The 20,614-nt window shown below is 38.7% G+C and overlaps 1 protein-coding gene across 1 annotated transcript in view; it reads left to right on the forward strand.

Annotated features, from left to right (window-relative positions):
* The window catches only part of Topaz1 (testis and ovary specific PAZ domain containing 1), a 64,064-nt gene that overhangs the window by 28,518 nt on the left and 14,932 nt on the right, over nt 1–20,614 (forward strand). Inside the window, exons 7-13 of the mRNA XM_008849487.3 lie at nt 126–211; nt 885–1,010; nt 2,215–2,278; nt 8,899–9,050; nt 9,241–9,333; nt 16,148–16,263; nt 19,753–19,819. Coding sequence (XP_008847709.1) covers nt 126–211; nt 885–1,010; nt 2,215–2,278; nt 8,899–9,050; nt 9,241–9,333; nt 16,148–16,263; nt 19,753–19,819 — 704 coding nt within the window. The remainder of the gene's footprint in view (nt 1–125; nt 212–884; nt 1,011–2,214; nt 2,279–8,898; nt 9,051–9,240; nt 9,334–16,147; nt 16,264–19,752; nt 19,820–20,614) is intronic.

The following is a 20,614-nucleotide window of genomic DNA, read 5'->3' on the forward strand; positions in this document are numbered from 1 at the left end:
ATAAATTGTAGGGGAAAAAAGAAAATCATGCCAGAGTGACCTAAGCAGACAGGAGTAACTCTCACTATTGAAAGGGAGTTGGTAGCAACATGCTGGCTTGTAACTCTCTTCTAAATCACTTCTAGATTTCAGATTTCCAGGAAGACATTCTGTCCTACAGCTGCAGAATCCTGACACTTGTAAAATATTTAAAAGAGAAAAAAATATGGGGGTAAGTCGCTCCACCTGAAAAAGTTGTCTTGTAAACTATAGCCCACACTTAGGGAAATACAGCCAGAAGGACCAGTCCCTTTTGAACAGTTCCACACAGACAGATTGTGAGTTGAGGTTAGGCAGGAGTCAGCGGCAAAAAACATAAGTAGTGACTCAGAAGGTACTCCTCAGTTGCAGAAGAGGGGAACCCTAAAATAGAAAATGGGAGGAGGACTTCCCTGTAATGAGAAAAAAAGCTGGAACTCTAAAGCCATTTGTGGGAAATTTTTATTGTGTAAAGCTTCAGCTTTATCGTTTCTTGTTAATCAGAAAAGCTAAGGGGAGTTTTGTTTCTAATGAATACATCTAAAGTACGATGCGTATCTGGTAGTATTAGTGTTTGTGGAAGGGGAGGCGAGGGCATGAAAGGCTGAGGCCCTCATGAGCTTTAAAGACAGGTGGGACAGGGGCCCAGGAACACCAATTTCCCATCCAAAAGCAAGACTCAAAAAGTGTGAAGCGAAACAGTAGTAATCCTGATGGAATATTTTACATAGGAAATTGAAGAAAGGCACAGGTAAATCACCCTACATTGGTTTTCCTTTATTTTAAAGCTTTGAAATACTCCAGTGCTTTCTCACTTGATTGTTTCATGATTAACATGGAAAGGGTTTTTTTTCCTGATTTTCTAGATGTTCCAGAAACCCTTAGGGTTGACAATACCCCACAGATACTGCAAATTTCATTTCAATACTTTGCGTGGCTGTGAGCGAGCACAGTGCAAGTTTGTCCATGTGCCTGAGCAAGGGGATGAAAAGGTAAAACTCTGCCTAAGGTAGAGATTGCCTTCCTATCTGCCATGCATTTTCATGTTGTCATAGTCCTCTGATAGTATAGTGGTTTGATACTTTATACAAATGGTATATTTATGTGTATACGTATTCTTTTGTATCTGGCTTCATTTTTATTTTTATTATAACCTTTTGGAGGGGGAGGGACAGGGTTTCATGTGTATATCCCTGACTGACCTAGAATTCACTGTGTAGACCAAACTAGCATTGAACTCAGAGATCTGCCTACCTCTACCTCCCAAGTACTGAACTTAAAGGCATGTGCCACAATACACCCAGCCATTTTTAAAAAATCGTAATAGATTCTTGCTGTGTTTCCTAAACTGGTCTCAAACTCTGGGCTCAAAGCAAACCTCCTGCCTCATCCCATCTAGGTCAAACTACAGGTGCATCCTTGCCCAGCTTGCCCATATAATAGTTCATGTTCTATTGCACAAGTTTATCAAATTAACTTTGAGTGAATATTACTGTTGATTTCCATATTTTAATAATATAGTAATGATACCATCAGTATTCTTTTGTGTCTCCTGGTGAACAAGTGTGCAAAGTTCTCATAGGTCATACTTAAAACTGGAATTGCTGGGCCTTCATATGTTTAGTCTTAGTAGATACATGAAGCAGGTTCTGAAGTAGTGGTTTCAAGTTATACTCACAGCAGTGTCTGAGAGTTCTGGCTGTATTCCATCCTTATCAGCTCTTGCTGTCATCACACTCATGACCAGCCATTCAGGTGATGGCATACACCAAAATCTTAGCACTTGGGGGTGGATGCAAGAGGCTCAATCCAGTAGCATTTCAAACCTGTGAGTCAAGTGAACATCAGCTTCTTTAGACTAATATGTAAGCTCATTTTTAAGTTTTGAAATAAGTAAAAAGGTAGGATTGAAATTTTTGTAAAGCTTGTAAAATATATAAAGATAATTAAATATTCCTTAAAAGATTTTAGAGTTACCTCTTCAGAGGGGGGAATGTTAGAGTAGGAAAAAGCCCCATTTTAAAAGAAAAGAAGAAAGAGTACATAGAGTACATGAAATTATAAGAAAAAAGTGATGGGGAGATATGGGAAGAGTTTGAGGGGAGGGAGTGAGCATGGATTTGATCAGAACACCTTATTTATGCATGTATGAATTCTCAATTATTTTTTAAGATAAATATTTTATGACTTTTGTAGGTCTGCATGGATGTGTTTAAGAAGTACATAAGTGTCAATGAATTGTGTTTGCTGCAGCGAGCAGGTATGAAATAACTGAATGATAATTACAAATTCCTGAGTTTTCACACATGTGCTGTTGTGTCATAGAGTGTTAAAATTGGGCTGGCAAGATGGCTCAATGGATAAAGGTGCCAGATTCCATGTAAAGGTGGAAGGAGAGAACCAATTCCACAAAGTTGCCCTCTGACCTCCACAGTCCATGCCCACATACATGTCATGCACATACAATAATAATAATTTTGTAATTTAAAAAAGTTAAAATTTATTTTGAAACTATTAAAACTGAGTATTACCTAAAACTGGCTCCCTTATCCTTAGAAATGATGATGAATAAATATGATATTTGGTTAATTTAAAAATTATCCAGCCAGGCATGGTGGTGCATGCCTTTAATCCTAGCACTTGGGAGGCAGAAGCAGGCAGATCTCTGTGAGTTCAAGGCCAGCCTGGTCTACATAGTGAGTTCTAGGCCAGCTGGGGCTATAGGGAGACCCTGTCTGAAAAACATTTTAAAAAAATTATCCAGCGAACACTGTAACTCCCTTATATTCTAATATTTTCTTAACTTAGAAACTTCATTTACATGTGTCAGAGAGAAAAGGGTAATGCTAATCAGCTGATGTGTCTGAAAGGACCTTCAGAACCTGAGTCTTCCAGCTTTGCCCTTTTCTTTTCATACTTCTTCTCATTGCTAGAGCAACAGCCTAGCATATCTTGTGTGTGTCCCTCAACCTGCCAGGCTCTGCTGTCTGCCCTGGGGCTCTCCAACTGGAAATCCCATTCCCCATGGCAGAGAGCAGGATAGCTTTCACAGCTTGGTCCTTGCAGCTAAGATTGCTTCTCTATTAGTCCTTGTCTGAGTTCACAGCCCCTCCCCTCCCTTGCATCCATCTCCACGTAGTAGATTATGAGCCCCAAAGGATAAGAACCAAGATTTATTGTTTGCTCCCTGACAGAGCCACTAAAGCCACATGGTGTGGTCATAACAGAATGCTACAGCTCCACAGCCATCAGCTTATAATTTCATTTAGCTAAAAACAGGAGGCATCCAAGGGAACTTATCTATATTAAAAAATAGGTAAGGCAGAGGTAGGAGGACTGTGTGTGGAAAATTACTTGCAACCTGAGGGGCTGTGACCACCAAGGAGAAGCTAGACATGGTAAAATGTGGGTTTCAGGAATAACCCCTTTAATGTGAAGAAGAGAGAGACTTGAATGGGAATGAGGCAGAACTCCCCAGACTATAAAGCTGTGCCAGGATCTAGCTGGACACAGAGGAACATATCTGAATTTAGTTTGTGTGTGTGTGTGTGTGTGTGTGTGTGTGTGTGTGTGTGTGTGTGTGTGTGGTGCACATACACACATAAAAATAAAAATAATAAGTCTCAAAAAATAATAATGGTAGGCTTGTGGAGCAACTTTTTTAATACAGTATACAGGAGCTACACAATCACTGCTGCTCGTCTCTTATTCAACGGGACTAGTGGTTCAGGTTTGGGGGTTTTGTTTTATTGTTTTTGTTTGTTGTTGGGAGTTTTTGTTGTTGTTTTAGGTTTTTTACTGGTGTTGGGGGTTGAGACCAGGGCCTATTGCATGCTAAGCAAACAGTCTACCACTGAGCTATATTCCCAGCCTGTCTGTTTTGTTTGTTTTGTTTTTGAGATAGTGTCTTACTTTATGGCCCTGGCTGGCCTTACTCTCAGCAATCCTTATACCTCAGCCTCCCAAGTGCTCAGATTAGAAGTATGAGCACTACATCTAGCTCTGAATTTACTTTTAAAGCAGTAAATACAGAAAACAAAAATAGGAGCCTAGAGCAAAGAATAAATGTAGATGTCAAGAAAACTGTAGAACTTGTTTGGTATAAAAATAGTAACTGAGCTGGGCATGGTGGCGCATGCCTTTAATCCCAGCACTCGGGAGGCAGAGGCAGGTGGATCTCTGTGAGTTCAAGGCCAGCCTGGTCCACATAGTGAGTTCCAGGACAGCTGAGGCTACAAGGAGACCCTGTCTCAAAAAGACCAAAAAAATTAAAAATAAAAATAAATAAAAATAGTAACTAAGATCGGTGGACTAGAATGCATACCTCAAAATAGACCTGGCAATATAGATAAAGAAAGGATTTGAAAAGATTTGTAGAATGAATAATGTTAGGATAAACAGGTAGCAACCTAGAAAGAAAAATAAATGCTACCCATGTAAGGTTGGCACACAAAGGAATAACTGAGAAGCAGGACTCCCCATTTAACTGTATGTCTTTCTGTTTTATATTTGAATTGCCATGTAAAACTCTTTCCAAGGGGTTTACTTATTTAACTTAAAACTTTTAAATTACATCTTACTTATTTGGGAGACGGCATATGCGAATTCTGTGGATACCAGGCATGCATGTGGTACGCTTCTTATATGCAGGCAAACATTCATATTCATAAAGTAAAAATAAATCTTTTTAAAATAATAAACAAATGATTGTGTGACTCTGCTATTGCATTTTCCTTTTTTGTTTGTTTGGTTGGTTTTGGTTTTGGTTTTGGGTGTTTTTGGTTTTGGTTTTCTTTTATTTAGTTTGAGACAGGGTCTCCCTGTAGCACCAGCTGACCTAGAACTCTGTGTAGTCCTTTATCTCACAGAGATCTGCCTGCCTCTGCCTCCTGAGTACTGGGATGGATTAAAAGCGTGTATTACCATGCCCAGCCTCATTTTTTCTTTTTTTAAATTACATATTTATTTAATTTTTTATTTATTTTTATTTTATGTGTATGAGTGTTTTGCCTGCTTATATATACCTATGTTGTGCAATGCTTGCAGAGGTCATGCATCAGTGCCCTGGAACTAGAGTTATGAATGGTCATTAGCTGCCATGTGGGTTCTAGGAATTGAACCCCAGTCCTCTACAAGAGCAGTCAGTGTTCTTATCCACTGAACCAAATCTCCAGCCTCCCATTTCTACATCTTCCATGTCAGTCAACTTAACATTGGTATGATAGTTTTGACTAATGTTCAGATTTTGTGAGGTGAGACATTAATGTCCTTTACAGTGTTTTCTTCCCATCTAGGATCTAGTTCAGGATCAGATATTCATGTTATTCTCTTTAGCCTCTGGAACATTTCAGTCTTTTTTAATATATTTTATTTATTATTTTTATTTTATGTGTATGAGTGTATTGCCTGCATGTATGTGAGTGCACCTGTGTTGTGCAATCCAGCGGAGGTCAGAAGAGGGCTTCAGATTCCCCTGGAACTAGGGTTAAGGACGGTTCGTAGCCTCCATGTGGGTGCTGGGAATCGAACCAGGGTCCTCTACAAGAGCAGTCAGTGCTCTTAACCGCTGAGCCATCTCTTCAGCCCCCCGTTTCAGTCTTATAAAATATACACAACATGCAATTTTAAAGAATTTTAAGTATATTACTTACTGATATTAAGTATATTCTGTGTTGTCTAACCATTAGCACTATTCATTTCCAGAACATTTCATCATTCCAAATGAATTCCACTCATTAACTAGTAACACCCCCACTGCCTCCATCACTAACCCCTGATGCCCTGATTACCTGCTCTGTCTCTGTGAATTTGCTTATTCTAAGTACTTCATGTAAGTGAAGTCACGCAGTATTTGTCCTTTTATGACTGGCTTGTTTTACTTATAATGTCTTTAAAGTTCACCTATGCTATGGCATATGTCAGAATTTCCTCCCTTTTTAGGCTGAATAGTGTTTCAGTATATGTGTGTCCCACATTTGTCCATGTACCCATTGGAAACTTGAATTGTTTCTACCTTTGACTATGCAATTAAAGTTGTTATAAACCTTGACATACAAGCATCTGTTTAAATCCCTGCTCGAAGTTCTTTCTGTATGTTCATAGCTCTTTTGTATCTTTTATATTTGAATTTTCATGTAAAATTTTTCCCAGTTTTATGCCTAAAAACAGCTCTTTTAAAAATGACTACTCTTGCTGGGCATGGTGGCACACACCTTTGAGCCCAGCACTTGGGAAGCATAGACAGATACCTTTGAGTTTGACCAATCTGGTCTACATAGCAAGTTACAGGTCAGCTAGGGCTACAGGAAGACCCTGTCTCAAACAAACAAGCAAAAAATAACTACTATTTATTGTAAACCAAAATAAATAAATATAATAGCAAGTTAGAAGAAAAATTAAGATTTTTGATCCTGTTTTTTGAAAGATGGCAATTTCTCTGATTTAAAATAATCAAAGGAGTAGTCAAAAGATACAAATGTGATCACATAAATTTGAACTGAAAAGGCTGTTAGAATATTTTAGATTTATTATTGATAATAAAGCATATTCTACTTCATAATACTGACAAGAGTCAGCTCTTGTCAGCTGTTTAAAAGCCAGGCGTGGTGGCGCACACCTTTAATCCCAGCACTCGGGAGGCAGAGGCAGGCAGATGTCTGTGAGTTCCAGGCCAGCCTGGCCTACATAGTGAGTTCCAGGCCAGCTGGGGCTACAGGGAGACCATGTCTCAAAAAGAAAAAGACCAAAAAAAAAAAGAAAAAGATGTAGTGCTTCTTCCTGTGAGAATTAGAACCAGATAGAGAAAGGGAAATCCAGTGGTCACTGGTAAACCAGACTCATGCCATCCTAATCAAAGAAAGGAGTAGAAGCAGCACCTAATCCATCAGGTCATCAGTCAAGTAGCATCACAACCTATCAAAAGCTGCTACACTTCCAAATCTTTCCCACTAAACCCAAAGAAGAATTTTTTTTATTACTTTTTTTTAAAAAAACTCTGTGTGTGTGTGTGTGTGTGTGTGTGTGTGTGTGTGTGTGTGTGTACATACACACGAGCATTCAGGAGCCACAGTGCACATGTGGAGGCCAGAGGACAACTTGTAGGGAGTCAGTTATCTCCTTGTAAGACATGGATCCCAGGGATCAAACTCAGGTCTTCAGGCTTGGCAGCAAGTCTCTTTAGCCACTGAGCCATCCCATTTTGCCCCAGGAGGATTATCTTGAAAGGAATTATATTAACATTTCAAATAACTTAATTACAGAAGAAGGTTATATTGTTAGCGGATGATTTACATACACTAACCAATTCTCCCCAACTACTCTTTTTAAGCATCAGCAGTCCCAGCTTTATTAATGAATTATACAGTAGTAGATACATGTTACCAGTTTTCTTTTACACAGGCAACTTTGTAAATATAAAACAGAATGGCTGCAAGAATTTATCTATAGCTGGGCTTGACAGTGCAACCCCAACACTCAGGAAGCTGAAACAGGAGGATTGCTGTGAGTTCTAGCCCACCCTGGGCTACAGAGTAAAACTTGTCCCAAAAAACAAAAAAAGAGGGGTGCTGGTTCAACAGTTAAGAGCATTTACTGCTCTTCCAGAGGATCCAGGTTCAGTTCCCAGTACCCACATGGCAGCTAACAACTGTCTATATATCCAGTTCCAGGGATCCGCTGCTTTCTTCTGGCCTCTGCAGGTTTTCACACATAGTACACTTACATGCAGGTAAAACAATTCATTCATACACATAAAATAAAAGTAAATAAATAAAAGGGGTGGTATATATGCACATATATACATACACACAAAATAAATGTAATAAAATTTTTTTAAAAAACACTTATCCCTTTGTACCCAGAGAAAACAAGTGTAGTATGTAAAACAGCTTTATACGAAAGTTAACCATTGTTACAATATAATATTAAGCTTATAAAAATTATTGTAATTTTAACATTAATTATTCAGTTCTGCTGATCTTTATCATTATGTGCAACTTTTCCAAGCAATATTAGGTAATCCAAATAATAAGTATTTGTGGTGGAAATAACACAAAACTAAAACCCAAAGCAGTTTTTGCTAAGGTAGTTTTAACCAAGATGTACAGATTTTGAACTAGGAAATTTGGGAATGGGAAAAAATGATAGGTGAATTGATTTTAGTAAATTTTAGTAAAATTAATGTAGAAAAATTGGAAACCTAAGAGTTGTGTAGAGGCCGGGTGTGGTGGCACACGCCTTTAATCCCAGCACTCGGGAGGCAGAGGCAGGTGTATCTCTGTGAGTTCAAGGCCAGCCTGGTCTACATAGTAAGTTCCAGGACAGCTGGGGCTACAGGGAGACCCTGTCTCAAAAAGACCAAAGAAAAAAGAGTTGTGTAGAAAATAGATGAAGGAATTGGATGGACATAAACTATTTTCTTTATTTTCTTAAAGGAAATTGGACATTTCCAATTCTGTAATAATAAACTAAAATAAAAAACATTCTTAGGGTCAATATGTTGGTGAAGTTAAAGCAGTAAGTAGTGTGAATCAAAATAGTCTCCACCTATCACCACTTTAGAATTTCCTGTGCATATCCAGGTCATGTGCAAGCTTCAGATCTCCTGGAAGTGTGCCTCTAAGGAGCTCATGTTAAGAGTGAGAGTTTTTACTTTTTTGTGGGTAGTACACGAGTTAACACCCAATCTAATGTTGACCACACTTGTTTGACTTCTGATGTTATCATCATTTTGATTTTTTGCTTTCATTGTCATCAAATGTTTCAGACATTTCTGGTAACTTTCAAGAAAATGAATTTATTCAATATCTACAGAAAATTCATCTAATTTAGGCAATATGGCTATCTTAAAAGCAATAAATGACTTTTTTTTTTCACTTTCAGCAAACATGTTTATGGAATACTACAGAAAGTTTCCCCCAGGGATACACTTTGATCTACAAGTGCTAAATGACCTTCTTATATCCTTACTCAAGCATTGTTTACTTAAAGAGGTATTTCAGGTGGTAAATCTCAGCTTAAAGGTTAAGATGCTGGTAAGTAACCTGAAAATATACATATTAAATATGTTAATTCTTCATTATATTTGTTCGAAGGTAGCAGTTAAATTTCTGCATTTGTCAGATACTGCCTAGAGAACATGTTTTTCAGCATGAACAAATTTGAGAAACTTAAGGTATACTGAAAGAAAACATGAAAATGCATGTAATTTTTTGTTTTATCTAGCCTGCTCTGAAAATACTACTAAAAATATTTGAACATGTGGCAGCTATGAAATTAAGGAATGCTGTGCCTGCTTTAATTGAGATCTTTTCCAAGGTATGGTTTTTATCTCTTACTCTCTAATAGGGGATAACAAAAAACAGACTGTTTCCACATAATCTTTGATCTGTCTTTCAATCATGTTCTACATACCAAAGAATTATATCTTCACAAATATTCTTTTTTCTCCTGAAATAATTCAGAAGCATACTCCAGGGACTTGTACACCTTTCCCTTAAAAGAATACTTCCGGGGCTAGAGAGATGGCTCAGCAGTTAAGAGCACTGACTGCTCTTGCAGAGGAGCCGGGTTCGATTCCCAGCACCCATATGGTGGCTACGAACCATCCTTAACTCCAGTTCCAGGGGAATCCATAGCCCTCTTCTGACCTCCGTGGCATTGCATGACACAGGTGCACTCACATACATACAGGCAATACACTCATAAACATAAAATTTAAATAATTTTAAAAAAAGAATACTTTCAAGTCGGGCATGGTGGTGCATGCCTGTGGTCTCAGCACTTGGGAGGCAGAGGCAGGCAGATCTCTGTGAGTTCAAGGCCAGCCTGGTCTACATAGTGAGTTCCAAGCCAGCTGGGGCTACAGGGAGACCCTGTCTCAAAAAGACCAAACAAAAAAATACTTCTAAGCACTTGAGTAACTGCTTTCTGATTACAGACTATCTTCATCTCTACTCCTAAAAATTGCTTTTTTTCTAAGCTGGGCATGGTGGCACATGCCTTTAATCCCAGCACTCGGGAGGCAGAGGCAGGCAGATCTCTGTGAGTTCAAGGCCAGCCTGGTTTCCCCAGGTCAGCTGGGGCTACAGGGAGACCCTGTCTCAAAAAGACCAAAAACGAAAAACAAAAAAAATGCTTTTTTCTAAAACATTTCAGGTCACAACAAAAGCAAATCAATATATAAATAGAAAGTTATGACTACAATAAATTAGCTAGAAATTGGTTTTAAATTTGGCACTAAACAAAATGAAAAATAAGAATTTTTTAATGCTATCCAAAAAATACACTTTTAATGTGTGTATACATGTTTGTGTGTGTGTGTATGTGTATGGAAACCAGAGGTCAATATCAGGTCTGTCTTACTCATTGACTCTCTACCCTATTTTTGAGACAAGGTCTCTCTTTAGGATAGGCTACCTGGTCAGAAAGCCCTAGGGATTGTCTTGTCTCTGAATCCCTAGCACAAGCATTCACTGCTGTGCCCAGTTTTTTTCATGAATGCTAAATATCCAAACTCAGGTCCTTAGCACTTTACCTACTGAGTAATAACTCCAAGCCCCCAAGTTTTATCTTTTGTTGAATAATTCCTAATACTGATGATTCATTCCAACCATCTACTTCAGAATAGGCCTAGTAGTAGGAAAGCCACCATTTGTGTTTTTAAACAACACTGTAACCACTCCTGCAGATTAACAGACATTTGAGTGACTATCTATAGTTCTACATGATAAAACTTGACAGATGGGCCTGAATAGATGGTTCTGCACTCTTGGAGAGGACGCACATTTGATTCCCAGCACTCATGACAGGTGAGATGGGTCACAACCATCTGTTACTCCAGCTCCAAGGGATCTGACACCCTCTTCTCAGGCACCCATACATATGAACATTCACTTATAGACATACACACATACACATTAATAAAAAAGATAAGTCTTTCAAAAAACTTGACAGAACTATTTGCCTGGGAATTTTCTGAATCAGAAGTTACCAGGGTTCGAACTATAGCTCAATTGGTAATGTGCTTGCCTAGCATGTATGAGGCTCTGTGTTCACTCTCCAGTACTACACAAAAAATGGCTATAATGGCACATGCCTGTAACCCTAGCATTCCAAAGGTGGAAGCAGAGGAGTCAGAAATTCAAGGTCATTCTCAACTACATGGTAAGTTTGAGGCCAGCCTGGGATACATGAAGCCCTCTCCAAAAAAGTTGTTTATCAACTATAGCACTATAGAGACCTTAATAAGAATCCCATAAACTGTGATTATGACTCTCTGCAAAACACATGCTGATTACTGTCCAAAGCAAATTGCCCTCCACAGAGAGGGTCTAACAAAGACAGTGATTTGGGGGTTTTAAGGGGTATTCTGCAAATGGTTGTTGGTTTTACAATCAGTTTGAAGTTGTTATTTCTAAAAGTGTTTGAGGCCAATATAAGCATCCTTGTTGAGAATATTTCAGAAATCAGGGATGACAAAACCATACTATCTTCATAGAAGATGTCTTTCCCCTGATTCTAGCAACGTGACATACCCTATTTCATCAACCTACTACCATAGAGAAAACAAATTCAAAGTTTATTTTATACTTAAAAATGATTGTTAACCTGTAGATGTCTGTTAGGTCCATTTGATGTATGGTATTGTTTAATTCAGATGTCTCTCTGTTAACTCTCTGTCCTGTTGACCTAACTAATGGAGACAGTGGGGTATTGAAGTCCCCTAATATTAATGAGTTGGGATTAATCTGGATCTTAAAGTCCTGTAATAGTGTTTTTATGAAGTTGGGTGCACCAGAGTTTGGTGAATATATGTTCGTGATTGTAATATCTTCTTGATTCATTGTTCCTTTGATCAAAATGAAGTGGCTCTCTTTGTCTCTTCTGATTAGTTTTAGTTTAAAGTCTATTTTGTCAGATATTAGAATTGCAAACCTGCTTTTTTCTTAGTACCATTCGCTTGGTATATTTTTTTCCATCCCTTCACTTTAAGGTAGCACCTGTCCTTGAAAGTGAGGTTTCTCGCAGACAACAAAAAGATAGGTTTTGTTTCTTAATCCAGTCACCTGGTCTGTGTTTTTTGACTGGGGAGTTCAGTCCATTGATATTTAAAGTTATTAATGAAAGGTGTGTATTGAATCCTGTCATTTTTATTTCTGTTCTCATTCTTGATATAGCTGTGCTTTTCCATACTTATACCTTCATTGAATTTCTTCCCTTGGGTATAGTCATTCCCTTCTTCAGCTCTTTGTGTTGCTTCAAGAACTCTCTGAAGGGCTGGTTTTGTGGACATGAATTCTTTCAGCCTATTTATGTCATGGAAGATTTTTCTTTCCCCTTCGACTATAATAGACATTTTGGTTGGGTATAATAATCTGAGCTGGCATCTGTGGTCATTTAAAACTGGGAATACTTTGGTCTAGGCTCTTCTGGCTTTTATAGTTTGCACTGAAAAGTCAGCTGTAATCCTGATGGGTTTTCCTTTATATGTGACTTGTTTCTCTTTTGCAGCTTTCAGTATTGTCTCTTTGTTCTGTACGTTTAGTGTTTTCACTATGATGTGCTGTGGAGAGTTTCTTTTCTGGTCCTGTCTATTTGGTGTTCTATGTGTGTCTTGTATTTGTATGGGCATGTCTTTCTTAATTTTAGGAAATTTTCTTCTACAATTCTGTTGAAGATCTGGTCCATACCATTATCTTGAGATTCTTCTCCTTCCTATATGCCTATGATTCCTAAGTTTGGTCTTTTTATGATGTCACATAATTCCTGAATATTCCATTCTTGTGTTTTCTTAAATTTTTCATAATCTTTGCTTTATCAGACCAGTTCATCAACTTTATCATCCAGTCTCGAAATTTTTTCAATTTTATTCATTCCATTAGTGACGGTTTTTCTTGTCATTTCTAATTGGCTTATTGAGTGTTCACTTCCTTCTTCCAGTTCTTTGATTTCTTTGTGTGTTCTTTAAATTCACCGAATTCTTTTATCAAGTTTATAATTGACTATTAATAATCAGATGCATAGGGATTAGAGACACGTGCAGACTTCTAAATGTTAGTAGCATTAAAAATGAGTTTTTCTGTATGAAACTGTATTTTAAAATGAAATGCAGGTCTTCTTTTAAAGGTTAAAACCTCATTCAATTTTATGTCTTATGGGGTTTATACTGAGTTCAGTATTGTATAACTGTATTAATTCAACTGGGAACCTAAAAATTTACAGCCACTTTTGAAAGAGATGCATCTTTGCTCTGGAAATTGTTATTGAATACGTTAATGCTGTAATGAAATGCTTCTTCTAATCATGTGGTTATTAAATAATTTTTAAAAAAAGATTGTTACCTAGTTTGTCAAGAAATAATTATATTTACTCTGGTTTTAGCAGTGTTAAAGGGTAAGTTTTAAGGGCATCAGTAACCAGGTAGCTAATTGGTTCTTTCACAGGCCTATTTTGTGTTTGGCCCTGTCCATTTGATCAAAAATCATAGCAGGGCAGGGAATGCAGTGGCCAACAGGGCTGTTACAGAGCAGAACAGTAAGCCCTTATGGTTCTTTCTCTATCACGTTATACTGTTCAGAAAGCTATTTCATGTTCAGTAGGTTTAGGAAAGGAGTTTTGTTTTTTGTTTTTGTTTTTGTTTTTTCCTTTTTTAAAATAAAATTGACTGTGCTTTTCATCCAGAGGAGCTAATGGAAACAATTCAAGGATTAGCATTTCTGGGGCTGGAGCAATGGCTCAGTGGTTAAGAGCACCAGCTGGTCTTGCAGAAGACCCAAGTTTGATTCCTAGCACCAACTTGGCAGCTAACAACAGTCTATAACTCCAATTCCAGGGGATCCAAAGCCACCTTCTTACCTCCATGGGCATTACACAACATGATGCACTTACTACACACATGCAGGCAATACACTCATACACATAAAATAAAGATGATAAAACTAAAATATTAAAAAAATTAAAAAGGATTGGCATTTATAATGGGCATGAACCAGTTATTTTACAAAGTTTTTCACCAAAACTGTTTCCAGTTTGTTTAATCTTATGGCTTAGAGTGGAGTTTCTAGGACCCTTAAAAGGTTTCACCTAAGCCAGGTATGGTATCACATGCCTTTAGTCCCAGCACTCCAGAGGCAGAGGCAGGTGGTTCTCTGTGAGATTGAGGCCAGCCTCATCTACATAGTGAGTTCTGGGCCAACTGGGGCTATGGGGAGACACTGTCTCCAAAATAAAACAAACAAAAAAAGGTGCCACCAAATTTAAGTCAATTTTTCTAAGAATCAAAAGACTCAGTGATTTTTTTTACAATTATCCTTCACTAAAAGAAATTCCATCTCATATGTCAGTTTTAAGTTTTATTGAACAAGTGGAAGAGCCAGCTTCCTCTCCTGCTGTTTTGATCTCATTCAAAACACTTTGAGGGAGGCCAAGGAGATGGCTCAGTGGGAAAAAGTGATTGCCACGCAAGAATGAGAACCTAAGTTTGGATCCCAAGAACTCACCTTAAAATACCAGATACAGTGCACACATCTGTGATCCTATCATTTCTAAGGAAAGATGGAAGGCAAAGACAGGAGAACCTCCCAGAAGCCAATGGGACAGCTAGCCTGGGGTACGTAAAAAACAGAAAAGACCCTGTCTCAAACAAAGTGGAAGGTAAGATCCAGCTCCCAAAAGTTTTTCTCTGATCTCCACACATGAGCCATAACACGTGTGCCTCCAATCACACACACATCTTATACAACACAACACATACTTAGAATTAATTAATTAATTAATTAATTAAAAATGCAAACATCCTGATGTTTAATAATTTTTAAACAGGACACATTTTCTGAAAACCAAAACATAGCCGTGGCAGAGTTTTAGGACCTTTATACTTTGAGCTGAGTCGGTCTCACCCATCTGTCTGCCCCTAGGGTAGCACTGGAAGGACCTGCAACAGAGGCCACTGTGAGACTGTCAGTCCACAACCTTGAGCCTTCCCACCCTCCCAGGACAACAGCTGTAGAAGACCTGCCTCCCATTTACCCATTCTTATACCAGAAGCACCCAGATACTTCCACTAGCTCTCTTGATTAGAGCTGAGGGACAGGAAAGAAAAGAAAAAAGAACAGGAATTGAGGCATGTGTGAATTGGGGAGAAAATTTCTATAAATTAAGTTTTGAAATCAAATAATTCACTGTATGTGGGCACTAAGTCACATAAGTTGTTAATTTATTATGTAATGACCAATTCTTCTGGCCATGGCCCTAGGTAAGGCTCAGAACAAACTTCTCAGGAATTTATAATCAATATGAGGTTTATAATCAATACCAGTGCTATAATGAGACAGACTGCCAGATAAGAGTGATTGAGATAACTTGAAGAACAGGAAGAAAACTCAATTTTTATAGTTGAAATTATTGTTTTCATTTTTTCTTTAATTTTGGTTCTGGTTTTGGTTTTGAGACAGGGTCTCTCACTATATAGCCCTGACAGGCCTGGACCAGGCTGGCCTCCAACTCAGAGATCTGCCTGCATCTACCTCCTAAGTGCCACCACTTTTAGCTACTTTAAATTCTTAAAGTCATCCTCAAACAGTTGAAGAAGTTATGCTTCAAATTTTTTAATGAGTGTCCTCCATAGGCTCTAAGTATTTAGACACTTGGTCCCCAGTTCTTGGTGTTGTTTGGAGAGAGTCATGGAACCTTTAGGAGGTATGGCCATTCTGGAGGAAGCACATCACTGGGGGTGGACTTTGAGAGTTCATAAGCCTTGCCAGATTACCAGTTTCACTCTGCTTCCTGTGCCTGCTCTAAGGTGAGCACTCAGCTTTCTGCTCCAACCACCTCCTGCCCCTGTGCCTCCCCAGCCACCATGATGGATTTTTATCCGTCTGGAACTGTAAGCCAAGTAAGCTCTTCCTTCTGTAAGTTGCCTTAGTCAAAATGTTTTATCACAGCCACAGAAAATACTAATGAGTTTCTAGTACTCAGTAACTAGTATCTGTAATGCAATGAGCTTCATTTCATTTCTACCTCTCCCATGTTTTACTCCTCCATCTGTGTCTCAAGTCATTTCTCACACATTGGCTTCTTAATTCTTTCACATTTGTATAAGAATAACTACATTTTTTTTCTTCTTCTGCAGTTTGTTGAAGCTGGGATGATGCTTGATCCAGAACACTTTAACTATATTATTAAGCTTTTATACCAAGCACAGGCATCCCAACAAGAAATAACTACAGTTCTGCAAATCAAATCCAGGTAAGATTTAAGATTAAATGCCCGTATTTGGGTGGGGACCTAGAGAGGGTGAAGGTGAAATATCTCAGACTGCTGTCACTCATCCTAAGTCCTTATCTGTCTCTTGCCACATCTGACCGAGTAAGGTCTCTACTCGCCTCACACATCTTTCTCTGTTCCTTGTTTTACCTCTGTCTGGCCCATTAGGGGCAAAGGAGTCTCTCTAATCTTGTTTCACTTTGTATTTAATTCCACTTAATGCACTCTGATATTTATTTAAATTACCTTAACTCTTTTTTTTTCTCTCTCGCTTACTTTTTGTCATGTTAGCTTAATGCTCATACTTCTTTTCATTTACTTTGTCTACTCAGCTTATGAGGCTTCAAGTGCTTCTTCATTTGTTTAATCTCTGATAACTGTAAGAGTAGTGCCATAAGTTTGGGGATACACCTCCTTGGCAGAGCACTTGCCTGGCATTTACAAAGTCCTGGGTCCCATCTCTAGCAATGCAAAAAATAGACAAGCAGTACCATTACATGCCTGTACTGAGAAAAAGGAAAGCCATGATTAAAATTTTTTGTTGGTGCTGGGAAGATTACACAGTAAAGTGCTTGCCACACAAGCAGGAGGTCCTGAGTTCAATCCGCAGCACCTACGTAAAAAGCTGAGCATGGCCAAGTGTGGTGACACATTCATTTAGTCCCAGGACTGAATAGGCAGAGGCAGATGGATCTCGGTGAGATCAAGGTCAGCCTGGTCTAAGATTAAGTTTCAGAACACTAAAGGAAGACCATGTTTGAAAAAAATAAACAACAAAAAGCTGAGCATAGTGGTACATGCTAGTAATCTCATCATAACAGAGACAGAGACAGGTGGATCCCTGGGGTCAGCTGGCCAGCCAGCCTTGCCTACTTAGCAAGTTCTGGGTTCAAGGAGAGATCTTGTTTCAAAATAAAAGAGGGACAGCTCCAGAAGAACCACAGCCAAGGCTGATCTCTGGCCTCTACACACAGAGAAAAAGAGAGAGGTTTCTTTGGAAGAGATAAAGGGTAGATGTGATGGCTAATCCTGGGTCTCAACTTGATTGGATCTCGGATTAACTGAAATGAAAGAGATCTTCTTGATTGGATCATCTAAAACCAGAAGACACACCCTAAATGTGGGCGTTACCTTCTGATGGCCGCCGGTATAAAAGACCAAGGCAGAGGAGAGCACCAAGGCTTCTTGCTGCTTGCTTTCTCTCTCGCTGGTGAGTTCGTCTTGCTGCTGTAGACTGAAGACTAGCTGATCTTTTGGAATTTGTCAGACCTTCAGCACCGGATTGGGACTACTGAGACATCCAGCCTTGTGGACTGAGCGACTACAGATTCTCAGCCTCTCCAGTGTGGTGCAGCCATTGTTGGACTACTCGGACTCTATCCTGTGAGCTAAGCTGATAAATATATATATATTCATTCTGCCGGTTCTGTTTCTTTAGAGAACCCTGACTAATACAGTAGACATAAACTATAAACAGCAAGAGTAAGACAAGAGTAGCACTGTAGATCCTCCTACCACTGTGGATTGCTACAAACAACTCAATGCATATGAACTCAGCAATGAAGATGAAGTGAAGATCTGAGTAGTTGTATAATCATTGAAGAAATGTCATCCACAATTTAACAGCTTCTGAAAAAGTCATTCCAAGACCCAGAGTTTCCCTAAAGATGAGTCTGCACAAATTTGCACAGACTTCTAGAAAATAGAAAAGAATAATATTTAATGGACTGTATTCTTTCTGTGGCTTTTTTGTTTTTGTTTTTTGTTTGGTTTGGTTTTTGCTTTGTTTTGTTCTGGGTTTTTTCATTTTTTTTCCCCAGATAGAGTCTCACTATGTAGTCCAGGCTGTCTTGGAATTTTGATGACCCTGCCTCAGCCTCCCAACTGCTAGGATTATAGGCATGTGCCACCATGCCTAGCTTATCAGCAGTTTTGAGGCCAGAATTACCCATATACAAAAACCAACATGGGCCCAATGTGGTAGTGCACACCTTTAATTCCAACATTCCAGAGGCAGAAATAGGTGGATCTCTGCGTTTGAGGCCAGCCTGGTCTACATAGAGAGTTCCAAGCCAGCCAGAGCTACATAATAAGACTATCTGAAAAAAAAAAAAGGGTGCAAGAAATGCCACGTGTGGTAGCTGAATACCTGTAATCTAACACTTAGGGAGACAGAGGCAAGAGGATCAAGAATTCAGGTCTAGCATTGGCTATATAACAAGGTTGAGGCCAGCATGGGCCCTGTAAGACCCTATCTCAAAAACAAAGAAAAGGAACTATAAACCAGTATCTTTTATGAACTCAATGTAAAAATCCTCAACAGATTAGAAATAAAGAACAAATTCTTTAACTTGGTAAAGAAAGCTGTAACCAACCTATAACAAACATCATACTTGGATGAAGACTAGAGGTTTGTCTTCAAGATTGAGAACAAGCCAAGACTGTCTGCCCATACCTCTCTTTCAAAATAATATTGAAAATCCATGCCAGTGTAGTAAGAAATGAATGAAAGACACACAGATTGGAAGTAAAATAATACTCTGCATTTGCAGGTAGCAGGCATTTCTACAGCAAACAATCTCCCAAAAATAGTCCCAGAACTAATGAATGAGTATAGTAAAGTTGCAGAATAAAAACTAACTTCCTATGTACCAGCAATGAACTGGGGAAACCAAAATTTAAAACAGCACTATTTATGATGATTCAAAAAGAAGTATCTGTCTAAAAATCTAATAAAACATTCATATCATATGCTGGAAGTTATGAAATGTTAAAAGAGATTAAATAAATGGAGAAACATACTATTTGTGAATTGAAAGGCTCAACAAAGATGTCAATTCTCCCCAAATTCATTTATTGGTTTAATTCAATTCCTAGCAAGGTTTTTTTATGGATATAAAAATACCTTGTTCTAGCTGGACATGGTGGCAGATATCTATAATCCCAGCACTTAGAAGCCTAAAGCAAGAAGGTAAACACCTGGGACTGACAAGCTGACTCAGCAGGTAAAGGTGCTTGTCACCAAGCTTGGCAACCTGAGCTCCATATCTGGAACCACTCTTCTGACCGCTACATGTGCACTTTGATATGTGTGTGCCCACATACACTGCACACACACACACACACACACACACACACACACACAGATACACAATAAATATAAAATAATAAATGTAAAAAATGAGCTGTAAGCCGGGCGTGGTGGCGCACGCCTTTAATCCCAGCACTCGGGAGGCAGAGGCAGGCAGATCTCTGTGAGTTCAAGGCTAGCCTGGTCTACATACTGAGTTCTAGGACAGCTGGGGCTACAGGGAGACCCTGTCTCAAAAAGACCAAAAAAATGAGCTGTTTTAGAGTATATTTTATGCATTCATTTTTTTCAGGCCCTGTACATTTAAACTATAGAACAAATAAGAACAGTGGTGACCTAGGAATGAAATAAGCATAATTAATTCTCTTCTGTCATTAAAGGTTACAAGTGAGGCAATTTAAAAAGAACTGGAAGTGTGATTTAGACTCAGCTTTGAAGGAAGTAGAGGTATGAAATTTATCTTTTAAAGAAGCTGCTGGAATCGCTTAAAATCAATAACAAAATGTTTGAATAATCCACTTTCGGAAGAGCTTTGGAAATATTGCTGTTAGAATGCTAAGGAAGACAATTCTGGTAGCTATGTTTTTACAAATTAATATTTTAAGAAACATTTTAATTTCTAGGATTGTGGGCTGGAGATGGAGTTCAGCAATAGGTCATTTCATTTGCCTAGTGTTTGCACAGCTCTGGGTTCTATCCCCAATCTCTCTGCCCCCCTCCCCAAAGTAAATATAGAGTTGTGAACTATTTTAAAACTAATTCTGAAAATAGCTATTCTAATTCAAAGTTAGCTTGTGCTAAGGTAAAAATCATGATCCAAAGTTTAGTCTGTAATTCAGTTCTGGGCAGATGCTCGACTGATTCTCAGTTGTAGGTAGCAGTGGGTATGAACTGAAAGCCAGGACCACAGTGCATTCTCTTAGCATTTATGTTTTTAAAAGAGGGGGGGGTTCACTAGAGAAATGGCTCAAGAGTTAAAGGGAGCATACTGTTCTTGCAGAGGATCTGAGTTCAGTTCCCAGCACCCACATGAGGCCACTCACAATTGTCTATAAGTCCAGCTCCTGGAAATCTCTCACCCTCTTCTGGCCTCTGCAGGCACCCACACATTTGTGCATGCCCACATACAGACACAAATGCATACACATAATTAAAACTAAAATCCTTTTAGCTGGGCGTGGTGGTGCATGCCTTTAATCCCAGCACTCGGGAGGCAGAGGCAGGCGGATCCCTGTGAGTTCA

The sequence above is a fragment of the Nannospalax galili genome, unplaced genomic scaffold, assembly GCF_000622305.1.
Source record: "Nannospalax galili isolate Female #2095 unplaced genomic scaffold, S.galili_v1.0 scaffold443, whole genome shotgun sequence".
In the NCBI taxonomy this organism is placed as follows: domain Eukaryota; kingdom Metazoa; phylum Chordata; class Mammalia; order Rodentia; family Spalacidae; genus Nannospalax; species Nannospalax galili.